At 39.2% G+C, this 25,567-nt stretch overlaps 1 protein-coding gene and 1 pseudogene across 1 annotated transcript; one reads left to right on the top strand and one right to left on the bottom strand.

Annotated features, from left to right (window-relative positions):
- The first annotated feature begins 489 nt into the window (after positions 1–489).
- LOC149158886 (UDP-glycosyltransferase 72B1 pseudogene) lies at positions 490–1,728 on the top strand (annotated as a pseudogene).
- A 21,722-nt stretch (positions 1,729–23,450) lies between these two features.
- On the bottom strand, positions 23,451–25,107 carry LOC149158887 (uncharacterized). Its single transcript, XM_089434124.1, has 2 exons — positions 24,338–25,107; positions 23,451–23,562 (listed from the first exon to the last, which is right to left on the bottom strand). Exons 1-2 carry the CDS (start codon positions 25,105–25,107, stop codon positions 23,451–23,453), a joined length of 882 nt encoding a protein of 293 aa, XP_089290250.1.
- Positions 25,108–25,567: the final 460 nt, after the last annotated feature.

The following is a 25,567-nucleotide window of genomic DNA, read 5'->3' on the forward strand; positions in this document are numbered from 1 at the left end:
TACGAATCTCTTGCAAGCAAAACTCAATTGTTTAATATAGTGGTGGCATCGTCCATATGTCTGCAGTGACGTTGCAAGCAAAATTAAACTGTTTTAAAAATCATTCCCCCACCCACCTTGTATATATTAATCACTTACGAATAGCAAAATTAAATTGTTTAATATAGTGGTGGCATCGTCCATATGTCTGCAGTGACGTTGCAAATTAAACTGTTTAATATAGCCCTGGGTCCTGCCATTTTCCATACGTCTCTCCTGAATTGCCAACATGGTACTGCAAATTCAACAAATGAATGAAAAATCCACCCTAAATTCTGTAAGCTTTTACTAAGTCCGGGGAACAACAAATTCAGCGGTTTAAACTTTAGTTTTGGCTGCCTTCCCAAATTATTGATTACGACGCAAGCGCGCTCATACATTCATTTTATAACTATAAATTACGACGCAAGCGCGCTCATACATTTATTTTATAAGTATAAATTCTGCTTCATGGTTACAGAACCCACCTTTCAAATCTTGGCATTTGCTGGTTGGAATACAGGGACATTCATGGAGTCGCAAGAGCAGAGCCAAAAGCCTCATGTCGCAATATTCCCTGGGTTTGGGTCGGGCCATCACATCTCAATGCTCGAATTTGCAAAGGGGCTGACTGTCGACCATGGCTTTTCTGTCACCTTCTTCACCGCCAAATGGATGGAAGCCTCTCCTCACCACACCCTGCCGTCTTCGTCAGGGGACATGATCCGCTTCCTAGAGCTCCCTGATGTTCAGATCAAAGGGGATCATGCCGGGATGAAGGTTTTGGTACGCATACCCTTACTATTGGAGAAAGCAAAAATATTAGTGGAAGATGCTCTCACATCCTTTCCGTTACCTGTCTGCGCTTTCATCACTGATATGATCTGCACCACCATGTTGGATGTCGCCTCCAAACTGGAAATACCTTCCTACATATTCTTCACGTCTGCGGCTTCTCTCCTCTGCATCATGCTCTACCTTCCAACACTTGTCCACAACATTGAAATTTCCTTCAAAGATGTGGATTTCCCCATCGAAGTGCCGGGCCTTCCGCCGATTCCCGCAATAGATTTGCCGGACCTTCTTCTAGACAGATCTGATATTTCATTCAACTGGTTCATTCAACATTCCCTTCGGCTTCAGGAAGCTCGTGGAATTCTGATAAATACATGCCAAGAAATGGAACCAGAACAAGTAAAAGCTCTCAAGGAAGAAAAGGTTCTGAGCGCCGTTGAAATGCACCCTTCCATTTATCCCGTTGGGCCGCTAATAGCTTCGTCTCTGTCCGAATCAGAAGAGAAGTTTGAGAAAGAGGGCTGCCTCAAATGGCTGGATCGCCAGCCCGCCTCGTCAGTTCTGTTCGTTTCTTTCGGGAGCCGCGGAACCCTGTCCGCGGATCAGATTCGGGAACTAGCTTTGGGGTTAGAAGCAAGCGGGCTGCGGTTCCTTTGGGTGTTGCGTAAGGAACCTCCTCCTCCAACTGAATCCACGATGACGACCGAAGCAGACATGAGGGAGGTTCTACCTGAGGGTTTCGAGACTCGAACCCAGAACCGTGGATTTGTGGTGGATTCATGGGCGCCTCAGATTGGTGTCCTCTCTCATCCATCCACCGGGGGTTTCCTTTCTCATTGCGGTTGGAATTCAACGATCGAAAGCATCTTACATGGAGTGCCGAGTGCCGATGATCGCTTGGCCTCTCTTTGCTGAACAGAAAATGAATGCCTTCCTTCTGGTGAAGGAGATGAAGGTGGGCATTGAAGCGCAGAGAGAGGAAGTGGAAAGAGCGGCGAGGGAATTAATCATAACCACGTTGTCGTTAAATAATACAGTTTTAATAATAATCAACCACATTGTTGACACATCTTTTCTATTTCAAGGAAACTCTTGGAAGACACCAGAGAAAGAAATAGCTATGTAATGCTTAAAGGCAATCCTTCCATTGTCATTGACGTCATCTTATTTTATCTTAATCTCCCTCTATGCAAACGGTTAAAGCTTTAAACTGGGGTAAGTCCACTTTGAGCTCTAGGTTTACTGGGTCAGCACAATTGGTTTCCTGCGACTTATTTTAATTTAATTTGAGGTCGAGAACGTGATTAAAATTTTTAAAATTTTATTTACAGTAGCCTGAGATGACTTTGATATGGAAGGTTTTCATCAATATACCAAGGATTTTGGGTAACATTTCCATGTTACCAAGCTAAGAGCCTAGGAGGCAAAATGTTTGTACAACAAGGCCCAACTTTCTCAGCTAGATTGGCATGGTAACCTTGATCAGCGTCTAACTTCCCTGTTTATATAAATCAAAGCTTCTTTCTTAAGAAAATTATATAAATGTATTGATTTACCTGCAAACAACATCCCCACAAAAAATTTCATGTCACAAGCATAAAAACATTTCAGAGGCATTTCAAAGATAGGCAAAGCTTGATTGATTTTGTCGGTATGGATAAGCTCAATGAGAAACTCTAGGTAAGAGATTTCTTGCTAGTCTTACAAAAAACTTCTAATTTTGCAGATCATGATAGAGAAAAATTTGGAGAAATACATATACGGCAAAAAAAATAGAACATTAGAGTGTTTTCTTCTAAAAAAATATCACTGTGGGCTCCCTTCTCACTTTCATTCAAAAGACAAACAGATGCTAGATACTATTCAGAAGACAAGCATATGCTATAGAAAAGCAAAGCAGATGTTATTGTAAAGTAATAAATGATTTTATGATTTAAAAATATGAATTCCCATCAAAGAGAGTAGAGGATGGACAACTCACGTATTCAATAATCAAAACAATTGTTTGCATTTATTTTTGTGGGAATGTAAAACTATAAACAAAGAACACAGGTTGAGGCCATGGCAAGGAAGGCAGGGTGCTAGACTACTTGCCCTTTCTTTCAAAATCTGGGGCTTATAGGACTCTATTTTCTATTTTCTATTCGATGTTTCTCCCTGCGTTATATTTCTGTATAGTTTACATCTGTATAGTTTCTTTAGAGATAGCTTTGTTCAAAGAAATGGATCTCTCTTAGTCTATGGTGGATGAGACGCTATTATATGTTGATGGGCAGAATTCATATTGATCATGATGCAGAATGTTGATTACTTTATTTGGCAGCGCAATATATATATATATATCTATATATATATCTATATATATATATATATATATATATATATATATATATCATGGCTGGTAGATTGTATTTCAGTGTCCAATGCAACGGTAAACCTTCAAATTAGGTTACATTTGTTGTCTGTCGATGAACGACTATTAGCCTTCTGGACAATCCAATTCAACCAGACTAAGGGGAAGCGCTTACCCCAAAAGACTCAGCTAGAGCCAACATATTGTTGGCCGACCACAGAATATTGTACTACAACCATGGATTCTACCTACACTAGTTGTTTCACCCTAAGCAAAAGGGTACACAAACCTATCTGTAATTTTCTTTAGTAGATTTCTGTAGTAGAGTTTTGAAAGTTTCCAGGATATTACCTAGTTGTACAAATTATGCCTGAACTCATTAACTCATTATTGAATAGCATACATTTCACTGAAATGTTAAAAGTGCCAATAGAAAAATAAAAAATATTAGCGTTCTAATAAATAGAAAAAACATGGGACTAACTCAGTATTAACGACTAAAATTACCTTGCAGCTATGTTCACTCATTATGCATGTCCTTTTTGTAGGAAGCAAGATATGTCAATATGTTTCCTTTTTGCAGGATGTAAGATACGTAATATGTTGCTTGCAAAACCTTTTTGCAGGATGCAAGATGAGTTCCTATGGTCGAAAGAACAGAACCTGTGTTTTCCTCAACAGTGACTTTTGTATTTTCCTCAAGGATGAGTTCATGACCTCTGTATTTTCCTCAGGGATGAGTTGTTGTGGTAGGTAGAAAAATAAAAAAATCTTATTTGTCACAGTTGCTTCAGTGGAATTTCTATCGTATTTAAGAACAAGTAAATAGGAGGACCAAAGGAGGAGCAAACTGCTAAAGAAATAAGACCAAGGCCTAGAATGAGTCGTGGCAAAATGGAAAAATACATGTAAAAAGTGTAGACACTGTGTTATAAGTCTATTATGAAACTTAACCAAGGGAATTTGAGACAAACATTAAATGTTTCTAACTTAATCTTAACTCCGGAAGAGCATTAAAGTAGCATGAAATTGAAATTCAAAGTACTTTACCCTAAGTTTTTGTAAGAACCCTGAAAATCATACTCATACTCGTTTGCTTGCAATAAGAGGTCAAAACCGAAACAAGCGAATGCAATGGTGGTTCAAAGTGATTTAATTTTCATTCAAAACGAAACGATCAATATAGGCAGGGACTAATAATACATTGTTCTTAATACTATGTTGTTAAAATGTTAATATTATGTTTTTTATTTAATATATAAGCTAGGTAATGTAAGGAAGGTTACTGTACCAAATGAAGAATGGAATATACATTATAGTTAAAGCACAATTACAGTGGTATCGATGTTTCTTGGCATTTAATTTTTTTAAATTTTTAGTTATGTTTTTTTAAAAAGCTTATTCATTATTTGAGTACGGATTTTGAAGAATTTTAAGAATTATAAATATAGTCAATGAAGGATTTTGAGAATTATAATTATGGTTAATAAGGTGGTGGTTTAGGTTTTTTTTTAATATTATATTACATTTATATTCAATTAAAAGAATATAATAATTATAATTATTAAATTTAGGTGCCTTACATTAATGAAAATTGTTTATTATTTGAAAGAGTTGCGTAAAATGTCACTTTTTCTAGAGCATGGTTTATTATTTTGAAATTGTTGTGTATAATTTATCTTTTGTATACAGCGAAGGAAGAACAATAAAGTAAATTTGGGATATAAGTCACAGTGAAAATCAAGGCTTGCATGAGAGCACAAACTAACGTAAGTAAATGAAGGAAAAACAATAAAGTAAATTTGAGATATAAGTCACAATGAAAATAAAGGCTTGCATGAAAGCACAAACTGACCTAAGTCTATGTGCGCACAAATGTAATAAGGGATGAATCGAATGCATGTAATTAGTCATGTAAGTTGAAATGTAATAAGCAATCTAAATTGAAACTAAATGTAATTTTATTTAAATAAATGTAAACTAATATATAACTAAACATACACCAAAATATAATAAGTTAATGTAATTTTATTTAAATAAATGTAAACTAATATATAACTAAACATACACCAAAATATAATAAGTTATCTAAACATAATGTAAGCTGAAATGTAACTATATTAAACCTTAAAACTCAAATATGATATGCCAAAAAGTAATAAGTTAGAACTAAATGTAATGTGACAAATTGTATTAAACTTTAAATATTAAATGTAATAAGCACAAATTTAATATAAGTTTCTAAAATTAGAAACTAGACATTGATATTAATAATTATAATCTGACTTTTTAAGTTTAGGTTTAATATTAGGTTTTGGTTTATAACTAATATAACATTTTAGGTTTAATATTATGTTTTATAATATGTATAAAGTTTAAGTTTATAATATTAGGTTTATATACAATATAATATAATGTAATGTTTTATACTATAAATAAATGTATTGAATTTAATGTGCTAAAATAAAAAAATTAACATACTAATATTAATAATTATAATTTAACATTTTTAGATTTAGGTTTAATATTATATTTATCTTTAATAATTATAATATAATATAAGTTCCAAGGGACAACTCAATTGGTTGAGTTTCTGTTGCTAAGTATCTTGCCAATTGGGAGGTCACGGGGTTGAATCTCATTGACACTTTTGGGCTTAGGCCCGACCAGATAAGACACTTTTGGGGTTAGGCCCAACCAGATAAAACTCGTGGATGTGGCACTTTTGGGGTTAGGCCAGCCAGGTAGATACCATCGAATGGATCTACCCATATTTTTACTCATGGATGTAGCAACTACTCAGTGACCATGAACCACAATTAAAAAAAATAAGTAAATTCTAATATAATATATTTTTAAATTAGTTATAGAGTATTATATTTTTAGATCTAATATTAGGTTTTATACATTTTTAAGTTTATATAGTTAAGTTTATATATAATACAGTGTTTTCGAGATTGAGAGCTTTAATGTTTTAGGTTTAATATAAGATACTATAATATATTGTTTTTTAAAGATCTATAACAATTTTTTATATTGATTTATAATATAAATTTACACCAATATAACTTTTTGATATTAATTTATAATATAGGTTTAATGTTTTTAAGTTTAAAATAAGATACTATAATATATTTTTCTAAAAGATTTATAACAAATTTTTATATTATAATATATATATATATATATATATATATATATAATTATATAATTTTTATATTGGTTTATAATATAACATTTTTATATTGATTTATAATATAACATTAAACCAATATAACTTTTTGATATTAATTTATAATATAGGTTTAATATAAGATACTATAATATATTGGTTTTTAAAGATCTATAACAAATTTTTATATTGATTTATAATATAATTTTTTTTATATTGATTTATAATATTGCTTTAAACCAATATAACTTTTTTTATATTAATTTATAATATAATTTTTTAGAATTTAATATTAGGTTTTATAATAATAATAGATTTTAGGGTTAAATATTAGATTTTATTTTAAGCTTATTAACAATATTATTATTAAGTTTATTATAATAATATTAGATTTTTATTATTTTATTATTATAATTAATAAGTTTATTAGGGTTTACTAATAGTTTTATTAGGGTTTAATAATTTTATGAATAATAATGTTAATGTAATTATTAATATTAATTTAACACTAAAACTTCATTTCCAATAATAAATTCTAAAGAGTTATAAATAAGAAAAATATCAAGTAAATATGCATTCAACGGAGATTATATCTTACATTGTTCTATTTTAAAATGTGGTTTATAATATTAGAATTTATAATATTGGGTTTAAACTATTACAGATTTTTAATATTGAGATTTATAATATAAGGTTTAATATTATGGTTAAATATTGGGTTTTTAATATAGAGTTTTGTTTAATATATGTATTTATAATATTAATATTTATCTATATTAAGGTTTAGCATATTAGGGTTTAATATATGTGGTTTATAATATTAATGTTTAAAATATTGAGTTTATAATATTATAATATAAATTTGGTTAAACTTATGTTTACCAATAGTTAACCTTATTCACTTATAGTTGGTATAAACTGTAATGTTATAAACCATATTAATATTAATATTATTAAATATTTTTAAGCATTAAGCATTGACTATTAGTGACCATGGTCGACTATGGTCAACCATGATTAACCATGGTTAACCAGAATCCACCATGGTCGTTGATGTCCATCCATGATCAACCACGTTCATCCATGGTCAACTAGGGTCAATGATGGTCAAACATGATCAACAATGGTCAACAATGACTAACTATAATCAACCATGCTCAACCAAGGTCAACCATGGTCCAACATCGCATTGTGACAAGGATTGTCTCAGTATGAAAATCAATCGTGGTCAACCACTTTTCTAAAATTATGCACCAAAATTGCAAAAAAAATATAGGAGAGCCGCAGTCCATGAATTGTCATCATAAACATTTTTCTGCAACATAGCTTATTTTAAATCAACGATATCGCCCTCATCCGGACTCCGATTTGGTTGATTTTTTTTTTTGAATTTGGGTATTTTTTCACAAGGAATCCAGATCTTTTATTGGTTTTTGTAAATTTTACACCAAAACTTTCAGATCTGATCTGCAAACTAGCCTCCCAAAAACATTCATGCAAAAAAAAAAAAAAAAAATCCTTCCCGCTTGGTGCAATAAAATGCTCCATGGAGGACGTAGCACATGCCTGAATTTTGTTGAATATTTCTGCAAAATTTGAAAATTAAATATGCATCAAACCCTCATTCTCATGGAATCATAATCTCCTCTGATACCACTGATCCGGATCTTGGGGGGAGGCCCCCAAGATATAAAAAATTGAAATGGATCTTGGGGGGAGGCCGCCAAGATCTGAAAAATTTCAATGCCAGAAAGAAAATGAGAGAACACACAGAAAACAAAACCACAAAGAAACTTTTTATTAAAAAGGAGAATAACTGTAAAAGCTACATTGTGGCGGACAAACTGTCCTTTTACAAAATGCAACTTGTTACTTATATTTTTTTCAGTTACAATACCACGAGTCAATTCCATGGGTGAATGAATACCATGGGTGGATGTCACTTACAATACCATGGGTGGATAAATACCATGGGTGGATGCCACTTACAATACCATGGGTAAATTCCATGGCTGGATGAATACCATGCATTGATGCCATTTTTTATTCGGATCACCTCACCACTACCATCCATCTAGTATCAAGTCCCCTTCACCCTTCTCCTTCAAGTCCACCCCTCCATGTTTTCATCCACACTAGTCCACCATCGGTTGAACCTTCACAATAGGATACATCACCCCACGAACATTCAGAGAAGTTCGTCGCCAATTGGAAGTCATTGCAAAGTTGGTTTCTGGAACTCGCCACCATGGGCCAAGATGATCTCCATGGCTGGTCTTCAACCCAATTGTTTAGTTTTATTTAGCTAGTCGCATGCCGAGCAAAGGCATTGCACAATGATTTGACAGTCGAGCACGAAAAGAAGCAACAACAGATTCTTGCACTTACTGCAGAATGTGATCAACTACACCAAGAAAAGCAACATCTTCAAAGTCAGCTAGAACAGATCACAGAAAAATTCTAGGTACTATGGCCTTCAGTCTCTGATGTCGTGCCTAATGCCCTAGAGGACTTCTCAGCTTGCACACTTGTCGAATGTTGTGACCACATCCAGGAAACATGTCATGATTTAATTTTTTCCAACCACAAGCTCAAGTAGACCCTCACTACCACACAAAGTGTGTTTCCATACCCTACCACAGTGTATGTAGTTGATATTGAATAGAAAATGGCAGACGTATCTTCCCTCAAATACTCCATCATCAATGTTAAGGAGGAAGCCCACACCCTCCTGTAATAGGTTCACAAATGGTTGGGTTGCCTAGCAAAAAAGAACCAACCTGTCTACCCCCTCTGCAGTCAGGTGAACCAACTATTCAACGAGGCCAGGAGCACCAAGGACAAGAACCTGCGAAAGGAGATCCTAGCAGAGGTAAACAATCTCAAGTCCCAAATTCAGCAAATTGAAGATGAGTCAGCCAAAACCAAGAAAATACTTTGGGACCTCCGTCCGCCAGTGCAAGCACATTTAGAAACGATGTAGTAGCTCAATGATGACACAAACGTGCAATGGAATTCTCTGTTGATGTCATGATTGACCCAACCTACATCTAATACTACAACTCAGTTCCTCAGCCAAACAACTGCACTCACAGTAATACAGAAGGAAACACATAATGCGTACAATCAGTTTAGACAGGCGGCCATCACCTTTGTCCCTAAGTTAGGGACTTCATTTGAAGAAACAAAACAAGAGGAAGCAATGAAGGAAGTAGGAGCACAAGCACAAGCATCAAGAGCATCAGCAACACAAACAACATCGGTGAAGGATTGACTCTGTGACAAGTGAATGGACTATGGTCGGGGCCTATTGGGGCCTTCTTTTTTTAGGAACTAAGGATTTTTGGCGATAAGCTAGAAGGCGAAGATAGCAGTCGGAAAGTTGAGGGAGAGATAGCTAGGAAAGAGGAATTAACTCATTGAGGAATGGTGGAAAGAAGAAGCCATAACCGAGTGGGAAAAGAACAATGACATCCAAGCAATATGAATAACTGAGCAAGGAAGAAGGTAGAGGCCCCAAGAAAGAACTCGCAGTCTAGGTTGGCATGTAAATATAAGGAAGGACGAGTGAGAAGCAGAAGAGGATAATACTATAATGTTGTTGCAGAGCTAGTAGAGTCGCTCTGTGTCTGTTATTTTGTATGATTATGTATTGATCTGTCTTATGAGTCTGTACTATGAAAAAGAGGCTCTCGAGCCTGACGTATTGATGTTGTTGCATAGATTAATGATGAAGAAGACTTATTGGGACAACTTTGTGTGAGTCAAATGAAAATATGATTCTTTAAAATTGTATATGTGTGTATCTAAGTAGTATTTTATTTACAAGTATGCATGATTTGTTGCAATAAGGTTTCTGTGTGGCATGATTTAGTGTTACTTGATTCTTGTCTCTCTAATATGATTTCTCCAGATACTGGATTTTGATCCCCACCTAACTAAGGTCATGGAACTCCTTGGGTGAGACTCCTTACCCATTTTGGGTAAGGTGAAAATTTCGGCAGTGTGCTAGACTACAATAGAGGTTTGTTGGCCCTTGTGCTCGAACCCAGGGTCTCAACCTTGTTACTATTTTTGCGCCAAAAAACTTCTACAAATTGGATGTAGAAGATTGTGCAACATTGATCATAAAAGCAGAGGAGGTGCAGAGCTAAGACATCGGTGAATTATGCCATAGAATATTATGCCATTTGCACCATTGAGCCTTGAAGATCATGCAACATATTTCTACATTACTTCCCAAGGGTGCACTAGAGAAGAGAGATACATGCAAAGGATGTACAATGGGGAAGTACATGAAAGCCACCTTCAATGAGTGGGACAGTAAAGCACAAGTAGTCCCTGAAATATTTCACCGGGATGTGTGTGGACCTTTCTTGACAACCTCCATGACCAAGCACATGTATTATGTGGTATTTGTAGATGATTTCTCACATAAGTGTTGGATCTTCTTCCTACAAAAGAAAGACCATAAATTATCCAAATTTGTTGAATTTAAAGCACTTTTTGAGAAATAGACTGGCAAGAAAGTGAAGGCTCTCAAGAGCAACAACAGTGGATAACATGTGTCGAATGAATTGAAGAACTTTTGTGCAAAAGAAGGCATTCGATGGGAGTTGACAACATTTCATAACCCACAGTAGAATGGGTGGTTAAGAGGAAGAACAGAAGTATTGTGGGAGTTTCACAAGCCATGTTGCGTGATCAGATCCTACCATTGCACTTGTGGGTTGAAGCATAAAACACAACTTTTTATTTGCAGAACAAGAGTCCTCACATGATTCTTGGCATGAGTACACCAAAGGAAGATTTTTCAAGGAAGAAACCAGGTGTGTCACACTTCAGGATCTTTGGATCATTAGTTTACTATCATGTTTCCAAGGATGCAAGGAAAAAGTTAGAACCTACAGCTGAGTTGGGCATATTTGTGGGGTACACTGATACACCTCACAACTATCATGTGTACTTTCCATATCTCAAGATGATAGTTGTCAGAAGAGATGTGAAGTTTGATGAGGAGAAGGAAATGAGGTATTCCCTTGATAGGGAGCTTTAGTTGCATTCATAGTAGGATATTTTGGCTCTGAAGGAGGAACCTCGGGAATTTGTGGAGCAGCCACAAGTAGAGGTAGAGAGAGTGGAGACTTCCACTCAAGCACAGACATCCAGAGATGGAAGGAAGTGCACCAGAGAAGGTGAAAAATTATTGCATGATGCTAGAGATAATGTGGGAGAACCCACATCACAACGCAAGCAGAGGAGGTCACCAGATTGGTACACTGACTACATGGCTTTGATGAGTGAACTTATAGAGACTAAGCCATCCTCATTTGAGGAAATAGTGCAGAAACCAATATGGGTTGATACCATGGTAGAGGAGTATGACTCCATTATCAGAAATAGTGTTTGGGAAGTGGTCCCAAGACCAAAAGACAAGTAAGTAGTGGGTTCCAGGTGGATCTACGAGATGAAGCAAGTAGCAGATGGAAGCATCGAGAAACACAAGACCAGATTTGTCGTCAAGGGGTTCTTTCAGGTGGAGGGAATGGACTATGAGGAGACCTTTGCTCCAGTTGCAAGGTACTCTTCAATCAAATCAATTCTAGCTCTTGCAGTGCAGATGGGATGGAAGATACATCATATGGATGTGAAGACATCAATCCTCAATGGTGATTGAGGAGGAGGTGTGCATTGAACAGGCAGAAAGATTTGATACCTTCAACAGAGAGTTGCATGTATGTATACTCAAGCGAGCATTGTATGGATTGAAACAAGCACCCTGTGCTTGGTACACCAGGATCGACAACTATCTCATTGGGTTGGGCTTCACCAAAAGTGAAGCAGATGCAAAACTTTACCATATTGTTGTTAAAGGTAAATTATTGATTATAGTATTATATGTCAATGATTTAATTTTAACTGGCGATGAGAAGTTGATCAAGTCTTGCAAAGAGTATTTTTCAATAGAATTTGAGATGAAGGACCTGGGGCTCATGCATTATTTCCTCAATATGGAAGTATGGCAAGGAGATGGCGAATTGTTTGTCTCTCAAGGAAAGTATGCCAACAAGATACTGAAGAAGTTCCACATGGAGAGCAACAAACCCATGGAAACTCCTCTAGCAGGGAATTGGAGGAAGGAAGATGCTACTTCAAGTGAAGTAGTGGAGGATACCATTTAAAAGAAGCTTGTGGGTTCACTTATGTATTTGGTGAACACATGACCAGGCATGTGTTATGCAATTAACCAACTTAGTCAACCTATGGTTAAGCCAACCAAACTGTATTGGAAGGCAGCAAAGCATGTGTTGAGATATGTCAGAGGCACCACTCAGATTGGTCTTTGGTACATGCGGATAAAGGGAGTGAAGTTGTAAGGATTCACGGATGTAGATTGGGTGGGTAGTCCATCAAAAAGGAAGAGCACATCAGGAGGAATTTTTAGTGTTGGGTCATCAGCGGTTTCTTGGTACAGTAAGAAGCAGCGATTTGTTGCACTCATCTCAGCATAGGCATAGTACATGGTTGTTAGCCAAGAAACATGTGAAGCTATCTGGATGAGAAAGATCCTTGTTGGGTTATTTGGTCAGATGATGGACCCTACAGTGATTTACTGTGACAATTAGAGTTGTATCAAACTCTCTAAGAATTCAGTTTTTCATGATCGGTCCAAACATATCGACATTCGATATCACCATCTACGAGATTGTGTGTAAAGGAGAATCATGTTTTTGGAACACATTCCTACAGAGGAACAAGATGTAGGTATCTTGACAAAAGCATTGTCAAAATGCAAATTTGAGTTCCATAGAGGCAGGATCAGGGTAGAAAATAATCTCTTTCTTGCTGAGAGGGAGTGTTGAAAATGCAACAAGAAATTCCTAATTTAATTTTCCGTTGAATTAAATTAGGAGAAAATCGAAATTCTACAGCACAAGACAACTTGAATGAGTTAACTGAGTTTTTATCACTCAATTAACTTAGTTAATTCGAGTTGAGGACTTAACTTGAGTTGTTTACAATGATTCTTATTTTTAGGAGCCTAGGTTGAGTTAATTTCAGTTGTAACAGTTTAATTCAGTTAAATTGAGTTAAATTAAGTTAAACTAGTTCCAATTGTTGGAGGAATTAGTAGGAGGTCTAGCAGTGGGGTGCAGCTTTAGTATTCAACCAATTAACTGATCAATCAACCTTAATTAACTCATGCATGCAAAGAATTCGAGTTACACAGTTGAGATTCGAGTTCAAGGGAAGTGTACTATCAATTGTAGACAATTCCAAATTATACAGATGGCACATGAAGTCAGACAAGGGGCCTACATGGATTGCACAATCGAATTTCCCTAATTAATAGTTGGCTAATTCCTTGAGGAACAACACAAGGAAATATGGACTTGGGCAGGCTTGGATTTGGTTAAGTATTGACAGAGCTTGTCTAGGAAGCAGTGAGATGGGTTAAACTAGTGCAGAGGTTGCTTGGGCTTGAGCAAGCATTGTATTTTTTTTCTCTATTTTCTGACTAATGCAATATAGATAGGAAGGGGTTTTGAGAAGTTGTTTTCCCCTTTCAATGGAGATCCTCAGGAACACATCACCATTCAATGGAGATCCTCCTCGTGAAAGCAGATACTGGATTATGAAGGAGTACCTTATCGATGCCGGAGATGTCATAAGGTTGGACACATTTTCAGGGATTGCCTGCTGAATTGCAAGGATAAGAAAGAGGCACAGAACAAGGCCTTTGAAAATCTAGAACCTCATCCACAGCAGCCGACCGAGGTGGAGGATACAGAGGAGCAGCAGACGGCAAATGAAGATGCGGAGGTGGACACTGCTAAAGGATCAAAGAAGAAGTGTGGGAAGGCACCTTACTAGCCACCCTCCCCTCCACTGACGAGATCTCGGGCGGCTCAGGGAGATGTCTTCTCCACGGGTATGTCTACTTCTTCTTTCTCTCCCACCTCATCTTTAGTTGTAACAAATTGTTCAATTACTTCAAATCCCACATTGATCTCATCTACACTTAATGCGCATACATCTTACTGTATTTCCCCCTCTGTGGGTCATTTTATTAATCATGGTATCAAGCCGACTCATCCCATCAATGTGGCATGCACCTTTCAATCCCCCCATCCAATCTTTTCATTTACCCAACCATCCATTACTTCGGCACCCTTCCATCCCCCACCATCCCATTCGGTAGCCTCCATCACCCGATATCCTCTGCGTTCAAAGGGAAGACTTCAAGATCTGGATGCTGTGGGTTTTGATCTGGAGGTCACCCCCATACCTCTTAAACCTCCCAGGGGACGGCCATCATCCCTCTCCAAAGCCAAGCACCTGGCAGGTGAAGAGGTGGCGCAAGGTAAACATCAAATAATTGTCAAGGTTCTTAGAGTAAGGAATACCCTAGTCCCCCCCACCCCATGAAGATCCTATCCTTCAATTGTTGAGGGTTAGCTAGCCCTGGTAAAAAACTAGCTTTGAGAAGACTTTTTTCATCGGTTACAGTTGATATCATATTTCTACAAGAAACCCTAGGCATGTCCAGCACTATTATCCCTCTATTGGAATCATGGTTGCCTGGTTGGTCATTCCATGCATTGGACGTTTCAGGTCGTTCTAGAGGCATTGCTCTAGGAATTAAGAATCGCACCATTGAATTGAAGAGGGTTTAGGGGGGAATAGGACACTGAGGGGCTGACATATACTCTGCCACCTTAGAGGCAGAATACAGAATTATCAATGTATATGGCCCTTGTCATGATAGGGCTGATTTCTGGAGGAAATTGCTTAGCTCCTCAATTATCCAGAAAGACAATATCATCCTGGGAGGGGACCTAAATTTCTCTATTGGTTTCATGGAATCGTGGGGTCAACAGGCTCAGGTAGATGGGCTATCTGTTTTTTTTTTCAAACCTCTTAGAGGATCACAACTAGATTTACATCCCCTCTGCAAAGATTCAATACACCTGGAGGAACAATAGAATTGGGGAACACTGTCTAGCCAGGAGACTGGATCGATTTCTCATCAAGGAGGCCTTATACAATGAAGTCCCACGGATTAGACAATGGGTGGGATCAGGAGGCATATCTGATCACAGACCTATATTTCTTGAACTGGATGGTGGTGATCCCAGAATTATGGCACCCTTCAAGTTTAACTCTTCCTAGTTACGAGACCCCACATATTTGAAAATAGTATCAGACTACTGGATTAATCACCCGATTGGGGAAGGAGGGGATATTGTTGATGGGTTTGTTTGCAACCTTAAGGAGTTGAAGTGCTTATCCAAAGATTGTGCACACAAGAAAAGGAAACAGGATGATCTCACGCTTCGGAATGCTGAATAGGAAATCTCCACATATGAGGAAAACACTGAAGGTACATTTTACTCTCAGGACCACAAAGATATGATCACCTCCCTTATCTAGCAGAGGACTCAAATACTGAAGGACAGGGAAGAAAGTTGGAGACTTAGAAGTAGGGTGATTTGGCTAAAGGCCATTAATACTATATGGGAACTACAAAATGAACAGGGGCACACAGTTCAATCATCTAGCGATCTGGCTAACCTAGCCACCTCACACTTTAAAGACATTTACAAGGTTCCTCATATTGCTAACTTGGTGGAAGTTAAGCTCACAGCTAAGCTTTTCCCTAGGTTTGTGGACCAGGATGAGGCACTAGAACTTACAAGGGAGGTCACTATGGGAGAACTTGAGGCCACATTAAAATGGTTCAAGAAAGATAAGAACCCAGGCCCGGATGATTGGTCTATTGAGTTCTACATTGATTTTTTTGACATTCTTGGCACAGATCTACTAAAGGTTATTGAGGATTGCCATAGGAATGGAAAAATGTCTGCAGCCATCAATTCTACATTTTTTGCTCTTATCCCCAAATCGGATAACCCCACCACTTTCAATGACTTCCGTCCTATATCTCTCTGTAACTGCATCTATAAGATTATCGCCAAGATCATTGCTAACTGACTCAAACCCATCCTATCTTCCCACATATCCCCTGAGCAATTTTCCTTCCTCCAAAACCGACAAATTCATGAAGCCGTTGGAACAGCTCAGGAATTACTTCATTTTTTCCTCTGAGAAAATTGAAAGGCATTATTTTAAAAGTTGATTTATCAAAAGCCTTTGTTAGAGTCAACTGGCTTTATATCAGGATGTTATTAACTCATTTTGGCTTTCCCTATGCTTACATTAAATGGATAATGTGTTGTATTACCAATGTATCTTTTAGTGTACTAATCAATGGAGCAACTACCCCCTTTTTTCATGCTAAGCGTGGGCTCAGAAAAGGATGTCCACTCTCCCCATTACTATTTCTTCTCATCATGGAAGGTTTGAGCAGGATTATTGGAGCTGAGCACATAAGGGGCAGGATAGAAGGCATTAAAATCACTGACACATGCATCCTTAAACACCTCTTATTTGTGGATGATGTGCTTATCTTTTTGAATGGGAGCATTGGGGATATTACAGAACTATAGAATGCCTTTGGAATTTTTCAGAAAGCTACTGGTATGGCCATTAATGTCAGCAAATTCACTCTGACAACCACGAGATGTACACAACATGAGACTCATTTTGTACTCAAACGCTTTCCTTTTACCTTTCTATCCATTGTAGAGGGGTTAAGATACCTTGGTTATAGACTAAAGCCACAAGGATACAAAAATTTCTGATTGGATATGGCTCATCACCAAGATTGAAAAGCGCCTCAACATTTGGTATCACAAGTACCTTTCAAGGGCTGGCAGACTGGTCCTCATCAAAGCAGTCCTGGAAGCTACACCTGTATATTGGATGACGCTAGCTTGGATACCCAGAGGTATTCTAGCCAGGTTGCAAAACATTTGCTGCCGCTTTTATGGAAAGGGAACCAACAAGGAAGAATATTTGCCTGGGTTAAATGGGATACCATTGCCAGACCTAAAATATGGGGAGGATGGGGAATTAAGTGGCTGGACATTTTCTCCAAAGCACTGGCGGCAAAACTGGGTTGGCAGCTTATTAATGCAAACAGTCTATGGACTAAAGTTGCTACTGCCAAATATATTTGCCCCTCCTATATCATGGACTGGATTCGGCAAGAACAGAGAGTTAGCACTAATATATCGATCATATGGAAGGTTGTCATAAATTCCATCAACCTCATTCGAGATGGACTTACATGGAGAATACAATATGGAACTTTTGTTCGTATTAGGGCTGACCCCTGGATAGGATGTGGCAATGCACATAGACTGCTAGAGGATTCGAAGCATTATCTTTCAGGCCAAGGAATTACCCATATCAGTCACATAGTGGATGAGGTGCACTCCTCCATATTTCATCAAGCCTGGAAATCTGTGCTTGACCTCAACATACCTACACAATGGCAACAGAACTAACTGCTTTATACTGATGCATTGACTGAATCTCATATTCGGATCACAGAAGGAGAAGACGAGATTATTTGGGCTCATGCCAAGCATGGCAGATACACACCTAAGGAGGGGTACTTGATCTTGATGGAATCAGTCAAGCCACAACTTATTGAGCCTTGGTGGAAAGCTTTATGGAAACTCAAATTTGCGCCCAGAACTCGTGTTCTCATGTGGACAATCCTCTTCAACAAGATTCTGACAGGCTCAAACCTGATGAAGCGAGCTTTCCATGGACCGTTTTGGTGTCATTTATGCAGAGAGAATTCTGAGGACACTGAACATTTATTTCTGGATTGTCCTGTATCTAAAGAGCAATGGAGACATATAACATCATACTATCCCTCTTTAAAATCTTGGCAGGGAAGGAATATCACAGAGGCTTGGAGCTCTTGGTGGACTGCTCATAGTGGAAAAGAAACGAGCATGCCCTTAATCATGTGCTGGGCTATTTGGATTGCTAGGAATCATGCTATTTTTCATCATAACGCCCCTCACTGGAACTCAATATTACCTAGGATCATTGTTGATTATGACTTGCTACCTGAAGGAGACTCTATCCCTACCCCTAGAGTCATACAACCTGAAGTCATCAATAAATTCATCCCTTGGGCCCATTTCGATGGATCAGCCTAGGATATGGGATGTGGGGGAGGGGCTATTCTACATTTATCTGGTGTTCACTATTTTAAAATTGAAATGGGCTTGGGAAGGGGAACAAACAATTTTGCTAAACTCTGCACAACCAAATATCTCATACAATTCGCCCTAGAAAAACACTGCAGACATCTACAACGCTTTGGGGACTCAAAAATTGTGTGCAACTGGTTAAATAAAACATCAAATTGCACTGCATACTCATTGAGGCACATATTGGCTGAGGCTCACAGGCTTATATCATTATTTGACACCTTTGTATGTCATCACATTTTCAGGGAGCGCAACACAGGGGCAAACTTCCTATCTAAGGAGGCAGCGCACAGGCAGGATGACAATTGGTTAATACAAGAGGAGAAGGATGGTGCTTTCATAGATTTACAATGTTCATAGATTTACATGCTATATAATGGGCTCACGAGCCCAGTATAAATTTTTTATTATATGTAAATATTTTAGTTTTTTTTATGGATTTTCACACAAACAGTGCTATGATCGCTCTCTCTACGTAGAGACGGTTTTTATATTATGGTTGATATAATAGTGCTCCCTACGTGGAACAAATGTTTTTTATTTTTTTTCATATATATACTAATAGGCTATCGCCTCACATATGCATATGCTACGACATCTACAAAATGTAATTTTCAACATATTAATGGAAATTACGACTTTTTTCCACGGGAAAAAAATAAAAACACATGCTAATAAAAAGATTCATTATATATAATAATATTTTTGTATATTTGAATTTGAATTTGTAACTTAGTTTTTTTATTTTTTTATTTTTTGGTAGGTAAGCACCCACGGGGGATTTGAACCAGTGACCTATCACAAGGAGAGCCTTAACAGTGCACCCATTCACCGTCAATCCAAAGTCCCATGGGGTAGTTTTTCTTTTTATTTTTTTCAATTACATATTAGTAAAAAAAAATGATAATATAATAAAAACACATGCTATTAAAAAGATTAATTGTATATAATAATATTTTTGCTTAAATTTTCATGTTGCTATATATGTAATTTTTTTTTTCTATGTAAAGACTACTGCTATATTAAAGAAAAGAAAATATTTACAAAGGTTTACATCCCGCGAGGAGACCGAATCCATTCCTCAAGCTGAAGAAGCTTTGACCAAATCAAAAAACACAGTCCATTGTAGATCCTGGACGTCATATAGTCTGGACTCAGGCTGACAAAAACTTCATATCTACTGGCAGGACAGAGCCAGTCTACATCATGAACCATTAACCAAAAATGACAAACTGCTGAGTCCTGAGACTTGCAGCAGTGGCCTAACCGATCCCTAGGACTGAGTTGGACGCAAAAAAGGACCCAAAGACACAAGACGATTTGCATAACCATGACAGAAAGAAAAAACACAAAACAGAGCACCCGAGACTAGACTGGTTGGTCGAAGGAGGCCTCCTGCTTTCCTTTGTCTGGGCTTGGCGAGTCGAGCCAAATCACCATCTCGTCCTCGTTCTGAATCGGCTCTCCTTGTTCTGGCGGATCACGTGCACTGAAGACCTCCACCTCCATGTTTGTAGTGGGTGGCGGCAGGACCTCTTGCACAGAGGCAGCGTAACCAGAGTTGCCCTGTATCGGAGCACAGGAGCTGAAGGCTGCCATCTCCACGTTGGGGTTAGGCGGCATCAGGACTTCTTGTAAAACTTGCTGGGCCGGATCAGGTTGAAATGGAGCAACCGCGTGTCGCCGAGTTCGATACACAACGCCTTCCATATCACCCAGGAGGATATCGCTGCCTTGGACAATTTCAGCTGCAGGGGAGCTGGAATTTGACCGGCCAGGCTCTTCTTCAGAGATGAAGACGGTGAAAGTGACTACCACTTCAGGTCTAACAAGGCGGCTTGGAAATCTGAATCTGAAAGTCTGGTAGGTGCCCTGAGGCAGGAGACATTCCTGCTCCGAACTGGAAGATGAAGGTGGCTCTGCAGCAATTGGCTCAATTGGGTATAGATCTTCCAGAACCACGCGGGTACCGGACCTTCCACCACGCCTAGGAACCCCTCTACTGCGCGGCATGGCGTGTAACATTAACGCTACCAAACACTCAGTAAACTCTTGAAAATTTGCAGACAGTGAGCCTTCTCTCCGTGCTCTTAAAGCAGCCAAGGGTTGGTTCTGCAACATAACTAGCATTTCAAAGACAATATAACACATAACCTGCAATCTCAACACGGGGGAACGGCCTTGGGCCTTCCTCCCCTTTCGCATCAAAGCCTGAGCAGCCATGCTCGGCTTCAATGCAGCGTCCCTCCTCCTTTGTCGCAGCCCAAGAACAATAACTCGATGCATTAACTGTCTGATCGTTGTACAGGCCTCCTTGTACATACGTCGGCGCTTCATCCTGCCTCCAGGTGTCATGGCGCATGCCATGTTTAAGGGCTAGTAAAGACACCCGCATCCGGGTGCGAGGTTTGAATCTGTGAGCTTTCCTGAGAGATGATTGTCCTCAGTGTGTCTGATTGTTCTTTGGAAGGGAGGTTGTCTACAGCGCCTTCGAAGTGGTTATCTTTTGCTTCCACTCCCAGGTTGGCTAATAGATCGGCTAGCTTGTTTCCTTCCCGTCTGATATGCTTGAAGGCTATAGCTTGGTGCATGGATATCCAGTGGTTGATCAACTCAAGCCTCTGGGACATTCTCCAACTGCTGCTTATTTTGTGTACTGGGGAGCCATGTTGAAGCTTTGTTACCATTCTGATTATTATCTGCGAGTCCCCTTCTATAATGAGAGGGAAGAAATTTTTCCTATGTGCTATTTTGAGCCCTCGCCATAGACCTTCCAATTCCGCAGAATTGTTAGTATCCCAGCCTATCGAGCCCAGGAAGATGCTTAGAGGATGACCATTGTGATCCCTGAACACGCCTCCATAGCCTGCTTGTCCGGGGTTTCCTTTAGAGGCTCCGTCAAAGTTGAGTTGAATCATGCCTGCCGGAGGAGGATTCCATGAACTTGCTTCCTGTCTGTGCTGGTTCGGAGTTCTATCTTTAGTTGAATAATGGTTTATACTCATTTGCCAGTTGTCCCATATGGCTTTTTCTTGAGGTAGAGTCGGAAGGTCATCAGGGTGCCATTCCTTGAGTGAGAGAGTTTCCTGAATGTTTTGATGGACAAGATTCCACAGTTTTTCCAGCGTCAGCGTTTGATCTTTAAATATTCTTCGGTTGCGCTCTTTCCACAAATTCCACATCAGGAAACCGGGGATGAGTGTCCATAACTCATTGAGAATGGGACTTTGAAAGGGGGCTTGACTTCCTTTGTCGATGGTTCCTCTGAGGTCATCTTGGACTCTTCTCTCTTTTTGACAACGGAATGCTATCTTTTCCCATAATTTCTTTCCCATTGCACAGTTCTGCATTAGATGTATAGCTGTTTCTTCCTCCTGTCGGCACATGTAGCACATGGATGGGCCTGAGAAAGTCCTCTTTCTGAGTTTGTCCCAAGTTAAAACTCTGTTATGACAGAGAAGCCAAAGAAATGTGGATACCTTTGGCCAGAGAGATTTATGCCAGACATTTCCCCATACTCTGTCTTTGTGTATTTGCCCCTGTATGGTTATGTTATAAGCCTCCTTGGTAGTGAAAACTCCTTTTTCGCCGTGTCCCCATCTTAAGATGTCCAGTTCATCCGAGACTCTTATCTGCCTTTTTTGAAGCTCTGCTTCGAGGAGTAGATGTGTCTGTTCTGAGCCATTCGGGAGGAGCAGATGTATGTCTTTCCACTTCCTGTATTCTTGAGGAGCTTCGGAGGTCCAACATTGATTAACCTTGGCTTGATGGTGTATTCCTCTCGCATTGTCTGGAAGACCCTGAAGAATGTCATTGATTTTTGGCATTTGCTGCCACGAATCATCCCAAAAACGTGCTATACTTCCATCTTTGATTTCCCAGAAGCAGTGTTCTTGAATGAGAGATCTATTTTGTATGGCTGCGTTCCAGATTGCAGATCCTGAGTTTGTCTCAGTCATGCGAAGTTTTTCCTCCAATGGATGGTTGCTGGCATACTTGGCGGTCCAGAGGGAGGCCCATGGTGTTTTAGGGATCGCCAACCATCGCCACCAGATTTTGGCACCCATTGCTTTGTTGCTGTGCTCGGGATCTCTCAAACCTATGCCTCCTGCATATTTGGGTAAACATACTTTCTCCCACTTTAGAAGGGCCCACTTACGATTCTGTCCTGAGCCTCCCCATAGAAATCTTCGTTGTAGATTCTTGATTTCTTTTAGGACCCATTTAGGGGCCGCTAATATGGAGAAGAGATACAAAGGCATAGACTGGAGTACTGCTTTTATTAGGACTATTCTGCTTGCCATGTTCAAAGATCGATTAGTCCAAAGGAACAAACGATCTTCTAATTTTTCTAAGAGATGCTTCCAGGAGGAATGCTTGAGAGCGGAGCTTGTGAGCGGGGCCCCTAAATACTTGGATGGCAAGGAGGCGGAGGTGAAACCCAGAATGCGTTCAATTTCTCTTTGAGTGGTGACAGGGGTGTTGAAGAAATAAATTTGGGATTTGACTTGATTGACGAGGGCGCCGGAAGCATCAGAGAAGGTGGAGAGAAGGGTTTTTATGAAGCAAGCTTCTTGGACCGAGGGATGGGCAAAAAGCATGTTGTCATCTACAAATTGCTGGTGGGTATGGACCGGGGAGTTGTGAAAAGAGAGTCCTCTGAGCTTTCTATTGGTCTTGGCTGCTGTGATGCTTCTACCCAAACCCTCCGCCATGATGACGAAAAGGAAGGGGGATAAGGGATCTCCCTGCCTTATGCCTCTAGATGGGCGGAAAGTGGCTGAGGGGATGCCATTAATTAAAACTGAGAAGAAAGCAGAGGATATTAGACTGTAGATCCATCTAATCCAGGCGGGAGCAAAACCAAAAGCTGTTAGAATTTTGTGAATGTATACCCAACTTAAGCTGTCAAAAGCTTTGGAGAGATCTAGTTTAAGCAGCATACCTGGTTTTTTTGTGACTTTTAGAGAGTGAATTAGCTCATGAGTGAGAATAATTCCATCTGTAATTTGGCGTCCTTCAACATAGCCAGATTGCTCAGGCGAGATGATGAGGGGAAGAAGCGGTTTGAGCCTGTTAGCAATGACCTTTGAAATAATTTTTTATATCATGTTACAGAGTGCAATAGGCCTGTATTTGTCCGGTTTGTTGGAATCTTCTCCCTTAGGGATTAGAGCAATGAAAGTAGCATTTAGTCCTGGGTACATCCACCTTAGCTCTCTGCACTCCTCGACCACCTGCCATACTTCGTTATTTATCAGGTCCCAGAATTTGTGGAAGAAGTTTGTTGTGAAACCGTCCGGTCCGGGCGCTTTTCCTTCTCTCATCTGTTTAACCGCCTCTTCAACTTCCTGCATAGTGGTAGGTTGGATCAGTAATCTGTTGTGCTCCTCCGTTATGACCTTGGGTATGTTCCTAGTGAGTCGGTTGATAGCTGGCATTCGATTGATTTCGGGCTCTTGGTATGCTTTTGTGAAATGGTTGGTGAATTCCTTTTCTATGCCCTCATGTGTCTCAATCTTCTCTCCTTGCTCATTAGTAACATGAGTAATTTGATTCATCATTCTTCTTTGGACTGTGGTTTTGTGAAAAAATTTTGTATTTTTTTCCCCTTCTTTGAGCCATCTTATTCGGGATTTCTGCCGCCATAGGATTTCCTCCTGCTTAGCTCTTTCTAAGATTTTTGATTCTATATCTTGTTCCTGTTTGGAGAGTTCCTCTTCTTTCCCATCAGTGATAATTGCTTGTTGTATTTTCTTCATTTCAGAATGGAGTTGGGCCTGATCTGCAAAGATGTTGCCAAATGTCTTGTGGTTCCAATTTTTGATGGCCATTTTGAGATTTTTCAGTTTTTGTTGGAACCTGGCCATTCTTGTACCCTCCTTTGTACTGAAATTTGTCCAGCATGATCTGACCATTTTTTCAAAATCTGGATGAGAAAGCCAAAATTCCTCAAAACGAAAGGGGCGTTTGAGGTTTTGACCAGGCCTGTTCCATTGGAGTTCTATGGGCCAATGATCTGATCCAGAACATGGGATAATGGAAGCTGTAAATTCTCCACCTACATGAGTTGCATTATCTGAAATGAGGAACCGATCAAGGCGCGATGCTATTTGTTGCGCTCCTGCTCTCTTATTTGTCCAGGTGAAGATTCCGTTGTTAGTTGGGACGTCCATTAGCCAGTTGCTATTTATGAAGTTCTTTAGAAGACCGTCATCATTATTTGAGTTTCTTCTGCCTCCTCTTTTTTCGTCCATACTGGCTATCAAGTTATAATCTCCTCCAGAGATCCATAGAGGAAGAGGTATGTCTCTATTGAGCTCCGACAAAGTGTTCAGAAGTTGGTTTTTTTGAGCTGTTTCCTGTGGGAAATACACATTAGTTAGCAGTCCACGAGCATTCGTACCTGAGAGATGGAATGTGGCCTGGATGAAGTTCTTATTAGCTTGAATGTTGCTGAGGTGGATTGTCCGGGCATCCCAAAGAATGGCTAAGCCTCCGGAAGCGCCGTGTGCGTCTACTGCTGTGACTAGCCCTCCTGGCCAGGCCTTCGCAGCGATTCTTTCCAGAACTGTGGAGTTACACTTCGTCTCTTGTAGAAAGAGAATACTGGGTTTTTCTTGCTTTAACATGTTTTTTAGGATTCTTCCTTTCCTGGGGCCGTTAAGCCCTCTAATATTCCAAGAGATTAACTTCATTGAGAAAGGTTGGGGTGTACATTGAAGTACTTAGTCAATTTGGCATATCGCCCTGACTCCACCAGAATCTCTCCTATCTTGATTGTTCTTTCTAGGGTGGTTTTCCGTCCCCTTTTTTTGCTGTCCTTGGTTATGAACTTGCCGTCCCATGGACTACCAATCTGTACCCCTAGAGAATGCTTTTTCTGTGCCTTGCTTAATACTGCTACTAGATTGTCCACCTGCTGCTCCGGGATTTTTTCGAAGTTCTTTGTAAGACAAGCGTGTTCCAGACCTAGGATATCCAGCTCCCCAATATCCAGGGTCTCCAGGTCCTCGTCCATCACATGGGGCGATTGAAGAATATCCTCTGTTTCTGTCGAAGCTTTTCCGCTTAGTTGAGTGTACTCCATAT

This window comes from Pinus tabuliformis, chromosome 5_2 (assembly GCF_031772625.1).
Source record: "Pinus tabuliformis cultivar Carrire ecotype Pingquan chromosome 5_2, CPIR1, whole genome shotgun sequence".
NCBI lineage: Eukaryota > Viridiplantae > Streptophyta > Pinopsida > Pinales > Pinaceae > Pinus > Pinus tabuliformis.